This window comes from Sphaerodactylus townsendi, linkage group LG08, assembly GCF_021028975.2.
Source record: "Sphaerodactylus townsendi isolate TG3544 linkage group LG08, MPM_Stown_v2.3, whole genome shotgun sequence".
Taxonomy (NCBI): domain Eukaryota; kingdom Metazoa; phylum Chordata; class Lepidosauria; order Squamata; family Sphaerodactylidae; genus Sphaerodactylus; species Sphaerodactylus townsendi.
In genome coordinates, this window is record NC_059432.1 from 5,543,460 (window position 1) to 5,556,118 (window position 12,659).

General features: G+C 45.1%; 1 protein-coding gene across 6 annotated transcripts in view; it reads right to left on the minus strand.

Moving 5' to 3' along the window:
- FRMPD2 (FERM and PDZ domain containing 2) overlaps nucleotides 1-12,659 on the minus strand; it is a 103,149-nt gene that overhangs the window by 22,850 nt on the left and 67,640 nt on the right. For 5 of the 6 annotated variants that reach the window (XM_048505911.1, XM_048505914.1, XM_048505912.1 and 2 more), the window contains 7 exons: nucleotides 11,384-11,558; nucleotides 9,888-10,098; nucleotides 8,237-8,268; nucleotides 6,080-6,166; nucleotides 5,635-5,699; nucleotides 902-1,087; nucleotides 619-787 (listed from right to left, as the gene is read on the minus strand). In XM_048505911.1, the coding sequence (XP_048361868.1) occupies nucleotides 619-787; nucleotides 902-1,087; nucleotides 5,635-5,699; nucleotides 6,080-6,166; nucleotides 8,237-8,268; nucleotides 9,888-10,098; nucleotides 11,384-11,558 (925 nt within the window). The remainder of the gene's footprint in view (nucleotides 1-618; nucleotides 788-901; nucleotides 1,088-5,634; nucleotides 5,700-6,079; nucleotides 6,167-8,236; nucleotides 8,269-9,887; nucleotides 10,099-11,383; nucleotides 11,559-12,659) is intronic. The other variant, XM_048505913.1, reaches the window with a different exon arrangement.

Genomic DNA, 12,659 nt, shown 5'->3' on the forward strand with positions numbered 1-12,659 from the left:
TGAGGTTGAAAAACTGATTTTGGAACTGCCCATCTATTTGTGAAGGATAAAAGAAGGTATAAATGTCACTGATAATGCCAAAACAGTTCACTGCATCTAGGCAGCAGTCAACAGCCAAATAACCCTTTAAATTTAAAGAGTGACCAATGCATGGAATAAAGCATGGTGGTATAAGTGGAATAAAAAATAAACACTAATAGCCTATTAATATAAACAAAATTCCCCCTTCCAGCAACCAGTATAAGAAATTCTCATGCCTAGAATGTTATTATTATTTAGTTTATAACAAGGTTGGAGTTGTTCTGAGGGGAACTACCAGTGAATCGGAGAAGACTACACCTATTCTTCCTTATATGAAATACGCTGATTCTTTAGCTCCCCTGGTGAACTCAGGGCTACACAAGGAAAATTACTGAAGGATTGTTTAGAGACTACAGTGTGTTATGACAGCATGTTTAAGAAAGGCCTACATCAGTGTCAAAAATATACCCCTTGGTCGGAGACTGCACAGATTTTGAGGCCCTAGAGTTCAGCCTGCCGAGACTAGAGATAAATCCGGCCCTGGAGGACGAGCACACCATAGTATTTGCCAGTTGAAGGATACATCCTGGCGCTCACCAAGCTGCGTCGATTCATTCTGCACGGGAGACTCATCCCACTGGCTATGCACGGAAGCCCACTGAAGCGCTGCACTCCGGCAAACAGTCAGTTGTACCAACCCATGAGTTTTGCGCAAAATGTCGATCACCGTATTGCGTGTTAGCCCAGACACAAGATGCCCGTTCACCTGAATGTTAATGAAAGCAACATTCAGTTTTGTGATGTTGTTTCATCTGTTCTTGACAGCAAAAGCACACCTGACTTTCATCTGGCACACAGCATCCAACGGAAGAGATGTTACCTTCAGTAAGATGTCTCCCACTCGCAGTCTTCCATCCCGATCAGCAGAACTCCTGGGGCTGATGGCTTTTATCAAGATTGCCCGGCCGTTCTTGCCACCTACCAAAGCAAATCCCAGGCTGCTGTTGGCTGGTTTTTCCAGCTCGATGTTGATGATGCAGTCCTGTAGTGGAGAATAACTGTAGCTCTAAAGGGAGTGAATCAGCAGCCGAAGAAGGAGAAGGAGAAGGAGAAGGAGAAGAGGAAGAAGAAGAAGAAGAAGGAGAAGAAGGAGGAGAAGGAGGAGGAGGAGGAGGAGTGTCTCAAAGTGGTTTACAACCACTTTCCCTTCCCCTGCCCTCCCCACAACAGACCCCTTGTGAGGTAGGTGGAGCTGAGGGAGTTCTGAGAGAACTGTGACTGGCCCAAGGTCACCCAGTAGGCTTCATGTGCAGCAGGGAAACCAATCCAGTTCACCAAACTGGAGTCTGCCACTCATGTGGAAGAGTGGAGAAGCAACTCAGTCCATCAGATTAGAGTCCACTGCTCGTAACCATTACACAACGTTGGTGTGGTGTATGAATCGTCATATCAATACCAGGTGTGAAGGACAGTTTAATATTAGGAATATATTATCATCCCCCAGACCAAAGTGCACAAGAGGATTCTGAGATGGAAAAAGAAATTAGAGAGGCCAACAAAAACAAAAATGTAGTGGTAATGGATGATTTTAACTATCCCCATATAAACTGGAAAAATGCATGTTCAGGTCATAGTAAGGAGAGAGCATTCCTGGATATGCTAAATGACTGTGGCTTAGAGCAGATGGTTATGGAACCAACCAGGGGAGAGGTGATCCTAGATCTAATTCTAGGTGGGACCCAGGACCTGGTGCAGGAAGTCAGTGTTGTTGAGCCGATAGGGAACAGCGACCACAATGCTGTCAGATTCAGTATCTCAGCATGCGAACAAGTGGCAACTACTAATGTAGTTACATTCGCCTTCAGAAAGGGAAATTTCTCAAAGATGAGGGGGATAGTGCGCAGGAAGCTGAAAGGGAAAATCAAGAGAGTCAAACTGTCCAGGATGCTTGGAGGTTATTTAAAAACACAGTAATAAAAGCTCAGCTGGAATGTGTTCCACAGGTTAGAAAAGGCAGCACCCAGTCCAAAAGAAAGCCACCATGGTTAACAAGAGAGGTTGAGGAAATTATCAGAAAAAAGAAAATGTCTTTTAGAAAATGGAAGTCCAGTTTGGCTGATGAAGAATATGAGAGGGAACACAAATGGTGGCAAAAGAGAAGCAAGTTAGCTGTAAGGGAGGCAAAAAAAAGGATTATGAGGAACGCATGGCTGCGAACATCAAGACCAGCAACAAACAGTTCTTCAAGTACATCAAAAGCAGGAAGCCAGCAAGGGAAGCGGTAGGTTCCCTAGATGACAAAGGAACAAAGGGTGTGCTAAAAGATGGCAGGGAGATTGCAGAGAAGCTGAATGAATTCTTTGCATCTGTCTTCACCCAAGAGGAGGTGAGGAACATTCCTGCACCTGAACCAAGCTTCTTAGGAGGCGAATCCGAGGAACTAGCGAAGATAGTGATAGACAAGGAAGAAGTTCTGGCAGCCATTGATAAACTAAATGTTACCAAATCCCCTGGCCCAGATTGCATTCACCCAAGAGTTCTTAAAGAGCTCAAGCATGAAATTGCTGATCTTCTCACTTTAATATGCAACTTATCCCTGAAATCAGGCTCCATCCCTGAAGACTGGAAGATGGCCAATGTCACACCAATCTTTAAGAAAGGATCTAGGGGGGACCCGGGAAATTACAGGCCAGTCAGTTTGACATCTGTTCCTGGTAAATTAGTAGAATCTATCATTAAAGATAAAATTATAAAACATGTAGAAAAGCAAGACCTGCTGAGAAAGAGTCAGCATGGCTTTTGCAGAGGCAAATCCTGTCTTACAAACTTACTAGAGTTCTTTGAGGGTGTAAACAGGCATGTGGACAGGGGTGAACCGGTGGACATTGTCTACTTGGATTTCCAAAAAGCTTTTGACAAAGTTCCTCACCAGAGACTGTTGAGAAAACTCAGCAATGAAGGAATAAGAGGGGAAGTCCTCCTATGGATTAAAAACTGGTTGAGAAACAGGAAACAAAGAGTGGGTGTAAATGGGAAGTTCTCACAATGGAGAGATGTCGGGAGTGGTGTCCCCAAGGATCCGTTTTGGGACCAGTGCTCTTTAACCTATTCATAAATGACCTGGAAGTAGGGGTGGGTAGCGTGGTGGCCAAGTTTGCAGATGATACCAAATTATGTAGGGTGGTGAGAACCACAAAGGATTGCGAAGAGCTCCAAGCGGACCTTGATAAATTAGGTGAGTGGGCTCAGAAATGGCAAATGCAGTTCAATGTAGCAAAATGTAAAGTGATGCACATAGGGGCAAAAAAAATCCAAACTTCACATACACGCTACAGGGGTCAGTGCTATCAGTCACAGACCAGGAAAGGGATTTAGGCGTCTTAGTTGATAGTTCCATGGGAATGTCAACTCAATGCATGGCAGCTGTAAAAAAGGCAAACTCTATGCTGGGGATCATTAGAAAAGGAATTGAGAATAAAACTGCAAAGATTGTCATGCCCTTATATAAAGCAGTGGTGCGACCGCACTTGGAGTACTGTGTCCAGTTCTGGTCGCCGCATCCCAAAAAGGATATTGAGGAGATAGAAAAAGTGCAGAGAAGGGCAACAAGGATGATTGAGGGACTGGAGCACCTTCCCTATGAGGAGAGGCTGCAGCGTTTGGGACTCTTTAGTTTGGAGAGGAGGCAGCTGAGGGGGGATATGATTGAAGTCTACAAAATTATGCATGGGGTAGAAAATGTTGACAGAGATAAATTTTTCTCTCTTTCTCACAATACTAGAACCTGGGGGCATTCATTGAAAATGCTGGGGGGAAGAATTAGGACTAATAAAAGGAAACACTTCTTCATACAACGTGTGATTGGTGTTTGGAATATGCTGCCACAGGAGGTGGTGATGGCCACTCACCTGGATAGCTTTAAAAGGGGCTTGGACAGATTTATGGAGGAGAAGTCGATTTATGGCTACCAATCTTGATCCTCTTTGATCTGAGATTGCAAATGCATTAGGAGACCAGGTGATCGGGAGCAACAGCCGCAGAAGGCCATTGCGTTCACATCCTACATGTGAGCTCCCAAAGGCACCTGGTGGGCCACTGCGAGTAGCAGAGAGCTGGACTAGATGGACTTTGGTCTGATCCAGCTGGCTTGTTCTTATGTTCTTATGTTCTTATAAGGAAATGATCTTTCAAGTCGCACATTCTGAAGCACCACTATTTCCACATTCCTTACAACATCTATTGATGGGACAAAACAACAGTTGTGCTAACCTGCAGAACTTCTGGTTTTCATGTACTCTGTATGAGAACTGGATTGTCTTAAGGAAGTAAATTAGTCAAGAAGGAGAAGTGTATTTTTGTGAGTGACTGTTGTTCCTTGGGGCTTGTGACAACCATCCAAAGGTGAATGTTATTTGCTACGCCTTCCCACAAAACATTTCCTTCAGGTTATCTGCGTTCAGTTTCTCTAAAAGAAAACCTCTAGTGATATACATTTTCCAAATAAAGAAAAAGCTTCAAGTTACTATTATGAGCAGCCCAATCTGGAGCCTCCGGCGCTGGGGCACAGCACCCTGCTGCATCCAAGGAGGCTTCTCGGCAGCATGGGAAGGCTGAAAACAAAAAAAGCCTCCCCGTGGCTGAAGAGTCCTCCATGGGGCTCTAAGGGCTCACGCCATGCAAAAGGGTGGCATAAGCCCGAATCCCTAGCACCGGTGTTCCGGTGGGCAAAAGCTGGATGGAAGCCAGCTAATGTCAGCTCCACCCTTGGTCATGTCCCTGGAAAACCCCAGAATGCTCAGGGAGGGAGCTGAGGTGCAGGAGTATCAACATGGCACTCTGTGCCATGTCTGCTTGCTAGGGAGGGCCGCAGTGGCTGCAGTTTGGTGTGTTTACCTCTCTGCCATACTAAGTGCCCTGGAAAGGGCAAATGTGCTGGTGCAGCCCCAAGCTGCCTGCAGCAGATTCAGACCCCCTGCATTGACCTGACTGTTTCTCTGCATCGCTTTCACGTCCACGTGCACCCATGCACTCCCATTCTCATAGAACAGTCTGACCTAACTTGCAAAATTATTCTTATTGCAATCAATACATTTCGCACATATGGAACAGATTTTCTCACCAGAAGAGAGCAGAGCATTAGGCAAAAGCTCAGAATTTAACTGGAATCATCCTTTTGCATTTGATTCATGAGTTAATTTTTATCCCACCCTTCCTCCAAGGACCTCAAAGAGGTGTAAGCAGCCAGTCTCCAAGTTTTCACCTCACATAAACACTGCGAGGCTGGTTAAGAAGAAGAAGGACTTGCTGTCCCTGCCCATGAGGAGGCGTTCCAGGCAAGAGAGCAGCAGAAACGGGTCACCCTGACCTCAGTCTTCCCTGTTGGTCTCCCGTGCAAGTTCTGACCAAGGCTGACCCTGTTTGGCCCCCCTGCTTTTGATGAGGTTGGGCAAAACTGGGCCTGTTTGAACCACAGTGAGGTTGGTTAGGCTGACATGAAATGACTGATCCCAAGCCACCCCAACTGAGCAGGAACCAAAACACTTCCCGATCCAAGCCCAACATTCTCACTATCCCACTGGCACTTTTCCGCTCCTCGGCCATGTTATGCCATACCTCCTCCACGGCAGACTGGGACAGGCTCTGCTCAGGGGTGAAGGCGTCCAGTTCTAAAATCTTTGCTGCAAGGAAGAAAGACATATTTTTTACAGCTGAGCTATGAAGCTGATGCCCACCAGGCATGGTTCGGCTCTCGGTCTGTTGGTTCACATCTCTGTGTGAAGGGAACGAGATCCTGCACACATTACCTTCAGGAGCCTTTTCACCTCCCAGAGAGCAGTTTCCAGCGCAGCACTGCAAGCTGGCCTAAGACAGGGCTGAGACATCAGCCACAGAACAGGTAACGCCTAAAAATGCTCTCTGATACTCCGGGAAGGGGGCGCACCTAATAAATAATTAATCCATTTGCAGCCAGAAGCACCTGCAGATTTACATCGTCTTAGGGACAGACCACAAGTGATATAACAAAGATACATTGAATAGTTCAGAATAATCTCCTTACTCTGTTTATGGGGCAAAGGAAGATCTTGTAGGTTCACAGTTTCATTTGAGGGTGGAGCCATCACATCCACGGTCTCTGGAGATGGCCCTGAAAGTAAGCAGGCATGTTTAATAAAACTGACACCTCCTAGCATTTTGCAAGCTTTTAAGCCAGAGTTGAAATTCTATGCACGCTCAAGAAATTTGTGGATGTTTTCCAGATGTTTTCCAGTTTTATTTACAAGCAGCTGTTGCTTCCATTTTGGTTTTTTTCACGTATCTTGGAAAGATCACTGCTGGTCATCCACCCCACTCTGAACAGTTTGCTGCCACTGCCATTCTTTTGAAAAACAGAGACACCCCCCACCCCCACCCACCTTTGCACCATCACCAGTAAATAGAGGGCAAAGGGCTTTGGCGTTACCCATTATAAAACTTTTTCACAGCGTTTCTCTCCTCCAGCCTTCAATTGAAAAAAAATCAATTTGCAAGGAGACTTCCAATTTAAGTGTCTCTGTGGGCCTGGTTTCTGCCCCTTATTGTCACAAATTTGCTTCCACCTCTGTTTACTGATATTTGGGAAGCATGCTTCTGTAACTCAGTTTTCAGTCTGAGACAATTAGAGCTATTACACTATGCCATCATCTGAGTATTGTCTAATGGTAGAAATAGTGTAACAGCGTTATAATGATTGTAGCAAAACTTAATTGAAACTATTGACAGCCACGGAGAAATAGCAAGACCCCAAAAGCAATGACTGGGCCCTTTGAATAAGTGGCTATCACATCAATTCAATTAATTTCACGAAACATGAAAACTGGTTTGCAATTTCAACAAAGACCATCGAGGCGCTCATACTGAACACACCTGAAACAGCCTTCTTCTGAGTCTATTAAAGTTCATATTCACTCCTCTGACTGGCAGAGATTTTTGGGGTCTCAAATAGAGAATATTCTTTCACATCCTTTAGTTGGCAATGCCAGGAATTGAACTTAGACCTATCACATGAAAAGCAAATGCTCTGCCCCTGAGCCACAATCCCTTACCCTCAATGTATGCACTGTATAAAAACCAGTGTAAACTTTTAATGCAACACAGATGAGACCCCAAGACACTGGAGCCAATCAGAGCAATGATCTGATTCAGTCAATAGGAACAGGATACTGGAAAAGTTAAGTTCTGATGTGGAAGGTTAAAATAGTCAGAAATAAGGTTTTAAGGGCTGAGAGAGAAGTGTCAGGGTAACAGGAGTGTAATTTAAAGATCTCGGATGTTTGTTTAAATTTCCCTATCTGAGGAATGGAGGAGTTGAAGCAGGCCAACAGGTTTTGTGTGTGTTTGTAAGTGTGTCACTGCATACAAAGTTAGTATTTTCTTGAACATGCACTGTGCAAAACCTAATATCCCATAACTTCTGGTTAAGTGTTGTTATTTAGCTCCATCAAGTTTTTATTGAACATGCCTTGTTTTTCAGGTTAAAAAAAGATAACATTTTATCAATTCCGGTTTGGGGGGAAAGGGCGGTGTCAGGCTCAAATCCAATCTCCTAGAACTGTTTTCTCTTTTGATTTTCCATTTGGAACCTCAGTGGAGAGAAACTGCACTGTGATGGAGGGAAAAATCCCAGAGTGGCCCCAGGAAATCCATCACAATTATCCACTAATTCAAGGTTTGATTTTCCTATTTTATTTGTAGTGTCATTATTAAGCATTATCACCATTATTAAGCACTCTGGGGGCCCTAAGGACAGTGAAGCTTATCGAAAATCCACTTCTCCGTGGATGTTGTAGTGCTGATCTGCACTTGAGGAAGTCAAGGAGAATCCACAACTCACGTCTGATAGTTACACAGGGTGAGGACACCAGGTCCAAACCATGTTCTCCCTCGTGTGTGAACTGGCAGCCTGGATTGGGACATGAATGCCCCTACCAAAGAGATGGTTGGTGTAGTCAACTTTCAGAGTGCTGGTCACCCTAAGGATGTGTAAATTGCATTATTCACGACCCTCCATAGAGTTCAAGAATAATCCCCCCCCTTTAGAAGTCTGTCCATAATTTAAAATTTGACTCCCATTTTATGAGAATGCAATTTCTTGCATTTAAAAATGTAAAACACTTTATCTTAATGCCTTCATTGAGAGCGGTATTTTGTCCCACAATAAACAACAAATTTTACTTACGTGTCCTTAATGGAATCACTGGCTCGCCATTCCTATTTTTAAAACAAATATAAATGTTTTAAAATTAAAGACAACTTTCCGTAGGAGGGATGATGTGGTTTAGGTTTCAGATTTCTGACTGGCCTGACCTGTTTGCTCATATTTCAGTGAATCACGTAGCTCTGCCAACTCTCCTGTTTTATTCATCTTAAGAAACCCTTATCTTATACCTAGAACAGTGACCCTGGCTAGTTACTAGATTTGAGTTCAGCAGCACCTCAGAAACCATCCAGAGTTTCAGAGTGTAAACTTTTGAGAGTCAAAGCTCCCTGCGCTCTGCAAAATCGAGGAAACAGGAGACAAAAACGAATGTCAAAAGTAGACATAGCGATGGTGATCCAGTTCCAAGGCCTGGGCTCCCTAACCTCTTAATTTTGCTTGATAGCAGTAGATACCTAATTTGCCCACCTCTGAAATGAGACAGAAGAAGCTGCATCTTGGTTCCCTTCAAAGCCTTTTCAAGGAATTCCCTTCCCTTTTGAAATATGGTCACCCTACACAGAATAGTAGCAGCTGCCATGGTCTACCATTGTGACTCTCCATGGATTAGGCTGGCCAGATCCAGGCCTCAGAATGTTTTAAATGAATCCCCTTATAAAGCGATTCTCTGGCTGAAATGCTTTGAAAACATCTGCAGTTGCTGTGCGATCTATTGACTACATTTTCCATGCTTCCCTGCTTCTCTGAACATCCTCCTTGGTGCCATTTTAGTGCCCCTCACCTGTTTATTTGCAGAATTTCTCTGCTTGTCTTTTGTTAGCAGGGAGCCAATATCCGCAGCATTGAGTATAAGAGGAATATAGAACTCAGCACAAGGCTGTGAAGCACTGAAGCAACGATTCAATACAAAACTCTTTTTTAAAAGGGAAGAACCCCGTAAATGTGGCCAGGAATCATTTTGAGAGAGTGCATGCAGACATACATCATTGTGAAAGGGGCAGGTGGGAATTAAAAACCTTTTAGAAACATTTTAGGGGATTTGTACAGAAAGGGCTTGGGGTCTCCTTTGACAGAGAGGCCCACCAGGCTGAACAAGACAGCCGGATATGTCAGGGACCACCAGAAGGTTGCTATTTGCTGAATGCAACATTCTTTGGGGGGCATATTGGGAGAAGTGGTCCTGTAGATATGCAGGGAAACGCCTTTCCCCTTAAATCTCAGCAAGGGAAGGTGCCAAAGATTTACTTTAAAAATTAATAACATCTGGGAACCCACATAACCTGCTACAGCTATCACTGCAATGGTAAACTGATATCCTGATATTCTAGAGCTGATTTTTTAAAAATTGCATAAAAGCCTTTAATGGCCCAGGGGAAGGTGGGTGGCCACTCCCAGGGGACTGGAGCAGGGGAATCACCAAGAAACCTGTGACGTGGTAGCCCTGTTACTGCTGCAATTTAAGTGCAGCCACACCAGCAACAGGTAAACCAGAAAATTCTGACGCTGCATGGAAGACACTGGCTTGTGATCACAAAACACTTTCTTCCTCACGTGTCTGAGGAGGTAGAGAGGAGAGAGAGAGAGAGAGGGAACAGAGCTGTGGTCTTCATGTGCAGAATGACTAAACTAAGAAACTCCGTGGAATCCTGTGGGTGCCGGATGCCAGACTTACCGGGTGGCTCTGATGTGGACGTAATGGCTTGCGGCTTCGCACACCCTGACCGCGTCATCCAGAGTCATGCCTTCTGTCCACTGGCCACAGATGCAGATGATCTGGTCATGGGGCTGCAAGCTGCCCTCTTGGCTGGCTGGCAAGCCAGGCACTATCTCAAGGACCGAGATACCCTGCAGCTGGCTCCCAACACCACCGGTTAACTTCAGGCCTAGGAAGAACACGGATGCCGTTTCCATCATCTTTAAGTCTTGCTTTCTAAAACAGTCCCACCCTTCGTCTGCACGTTGTCTGTCTCTAGTTCTAAACACGGCAACTTGGAAAGAAATCCCATTAATTGCAGTTGAACTAAGTGGCTTAATGTAGACTTCCCCAACCTGTAGGTCCTGACTCAAAGGTGGGTTGCAAAGTTGGTACAGGTGGGCTGTTGCAGTTCAAATGATTGCTCTGCTTCTTTTTAAGTAGGCCACCATATCAAGTAAATCTAGCTTGTGGGTCACCACACCAAAAATGGTTGGAATCCACTGGCTTAATGCACACCATATCTATGGCCAATTATGCACAAGGTGTCTGCTGTGCAGTGGGGGTGAATGTCTGTCGCGGCAAGGTCTCTTGTACAGGTGTATTTCTTCAAGCCCCGCTTTCACTTTCCATTCTCTCTACAGCAAGCAAGACCTAGTATGACCTCAGTTTAGTTTGCTGCCAGAACGGGACAAACTTGCCAGTGAGCACAGTTTTGCCCTGGACATCCATGCCTCCCTTCCATGTTGCTGGGTGCTTCAAGTCACAAAAAATAAGCTCGCTCACATGGGCTTAGCCAAAACACTCTGACCTCTAATTCTCATACTGATATATTAAGATACTGATATAATAACAGCAGAAATAACAAGCCTCTCTGCCCTTCAAGCAGGAAGTCTGTGTGTGCAGAGCAGGGGGAGAGAATGTCAGTTCTACCGTAGGAGGGTCCCCTTCTTTAGCAGTCTGTGGTCCACGGAACTTTTTACTGGGGAGGGGAAGATTATTTTTGGAACAGTCATTTAGATATAAATGCAGCTTAAAGGGTTAAGCCAGCAATCTTGAGATCTGTAAGGATTAGTTGATGGGCAATTAATCAATCAATCAATCAATCAATCAATCACAGCCTGTCAGGATTTACTGGCGCAGAAATCATGTTGTGGGGAAGAGAGTAAGCTAGAGAGTCCCTGTTTCCAATCTTTTAGCAGCCATGACTTCACTAGATGGGCTGAGGCAAACCCTCGCTCCACTTCTGTAATGAGGGCATAATAATTCTAGCCTATCCCTGAGGGGTTGCCGGAAGAATCACTGCAATGAAGTACCTCGAATGCTCAACTATAGATGTGCCAGGTATTGTTATGCATGGCTGTGCGTGGTGGGGTCTAACATGACCACATAAAAAAGGAATATATATAGCTCCACCCAGTACCCCCAAGGGAGTGTGCTAAGGACTACTGTAGATGTCGAAACTCTTCACACACCAAGTTGTCCAAAGTCTCCCTTTGTGAGTATGATTTCAGGGACCTCCTCTGGTCGGAAAGTAGGGAAGATCTCCGTGGTAGTCCGCCCAACCACCAAACTCAGTTCACGGGGCGAACTGTACAATAGAGCCAAAGTTTCCTCAGCTGAAAGCACCCGGGCATCAGTCCCATTCACCTGCATCACAAGGAAAAGCGCAGGTGAGATATCTTTTGCCTGAGCCTCTTGCAAGGATCAGAGGCCTGAGACACACCCGAAGCAGCTTTTGTCCCCAACAGATTGAAAGCCAACAGTATCTGTTCAGGCCATAAAATTTTCCAGCCTCACTTTTGGCAGAGTCCATTGTTTTCAAAAGGGTCTCGCCAAAAGACTTTGGCCAATTACATACTGCTGCTCTGCCCTCCAGTGAGGGAAAGTTTCTTCAGGGCAGAAACTTCAGTACTGATGTGCTGTGTTATGGCGTGGCAGATCCCAAAAGCTCAACAGTTGGTGAGAGCAGGGAACCCCAGATGTTTTTACTCGCTTTGGGGTTCCACTACATCTGGTCTCCCTCCTGCTCATGCGCGTTTCTGGGAGATCTATGGGGGATTAGTGTGACAAGCACAAAAATATCAATATAACACTGAAATATCGATATAACTGAAAAATATCAATATAACATGGAAATATTGATGTAAAAATGTAAAGGGCTTAAAAAACAAAACCAGCAATTTGGTGATGACCAGGAGCAACCCAGAAGTTGGGCAGGCAAGCCGTGCAGCAGGCCGTGGGGCACCTCCTTGAGTGTAAACGCGAGGAGGCCCCACCATGAAGCAAAGAGCCCCAAGGAAAACACTCCTTGCATGGGCAGGGGCCTCTGAAACCAGCATATAATTATGTGGGAAGCAGTTCAGAAGCTGACAGCTGAAACTGCAGGCTCAAAGACAGAAGTGATCTGTCTGGCCTTTAGAACAAGCGGCTTTTGTACAAGAGGCTCAGAGGTGAACATACAAGAACATACATGAAGCTGCCTTATACATTCTGCATGCTAGAAATAGATGCTCTGCCACTGAACCACAGCCCCAAAGCTGTGCTTCATACATGGACACACATGAAGCTGCCTGATCCTGAAGCAGGCCTGTAGTCCTTCTAGGTCAGTCTTGTCAAGGCTTCAGCACCAATAGACAGTATCGGTACATTTCAGGTCTGGGTGTTTTTAACTCGGGACAGCAGACTAGAGCTGATACCCTTTGGTTCTATTCAGCCCTTACTGAAAATATTTGGGTTAAAAAAACCTGA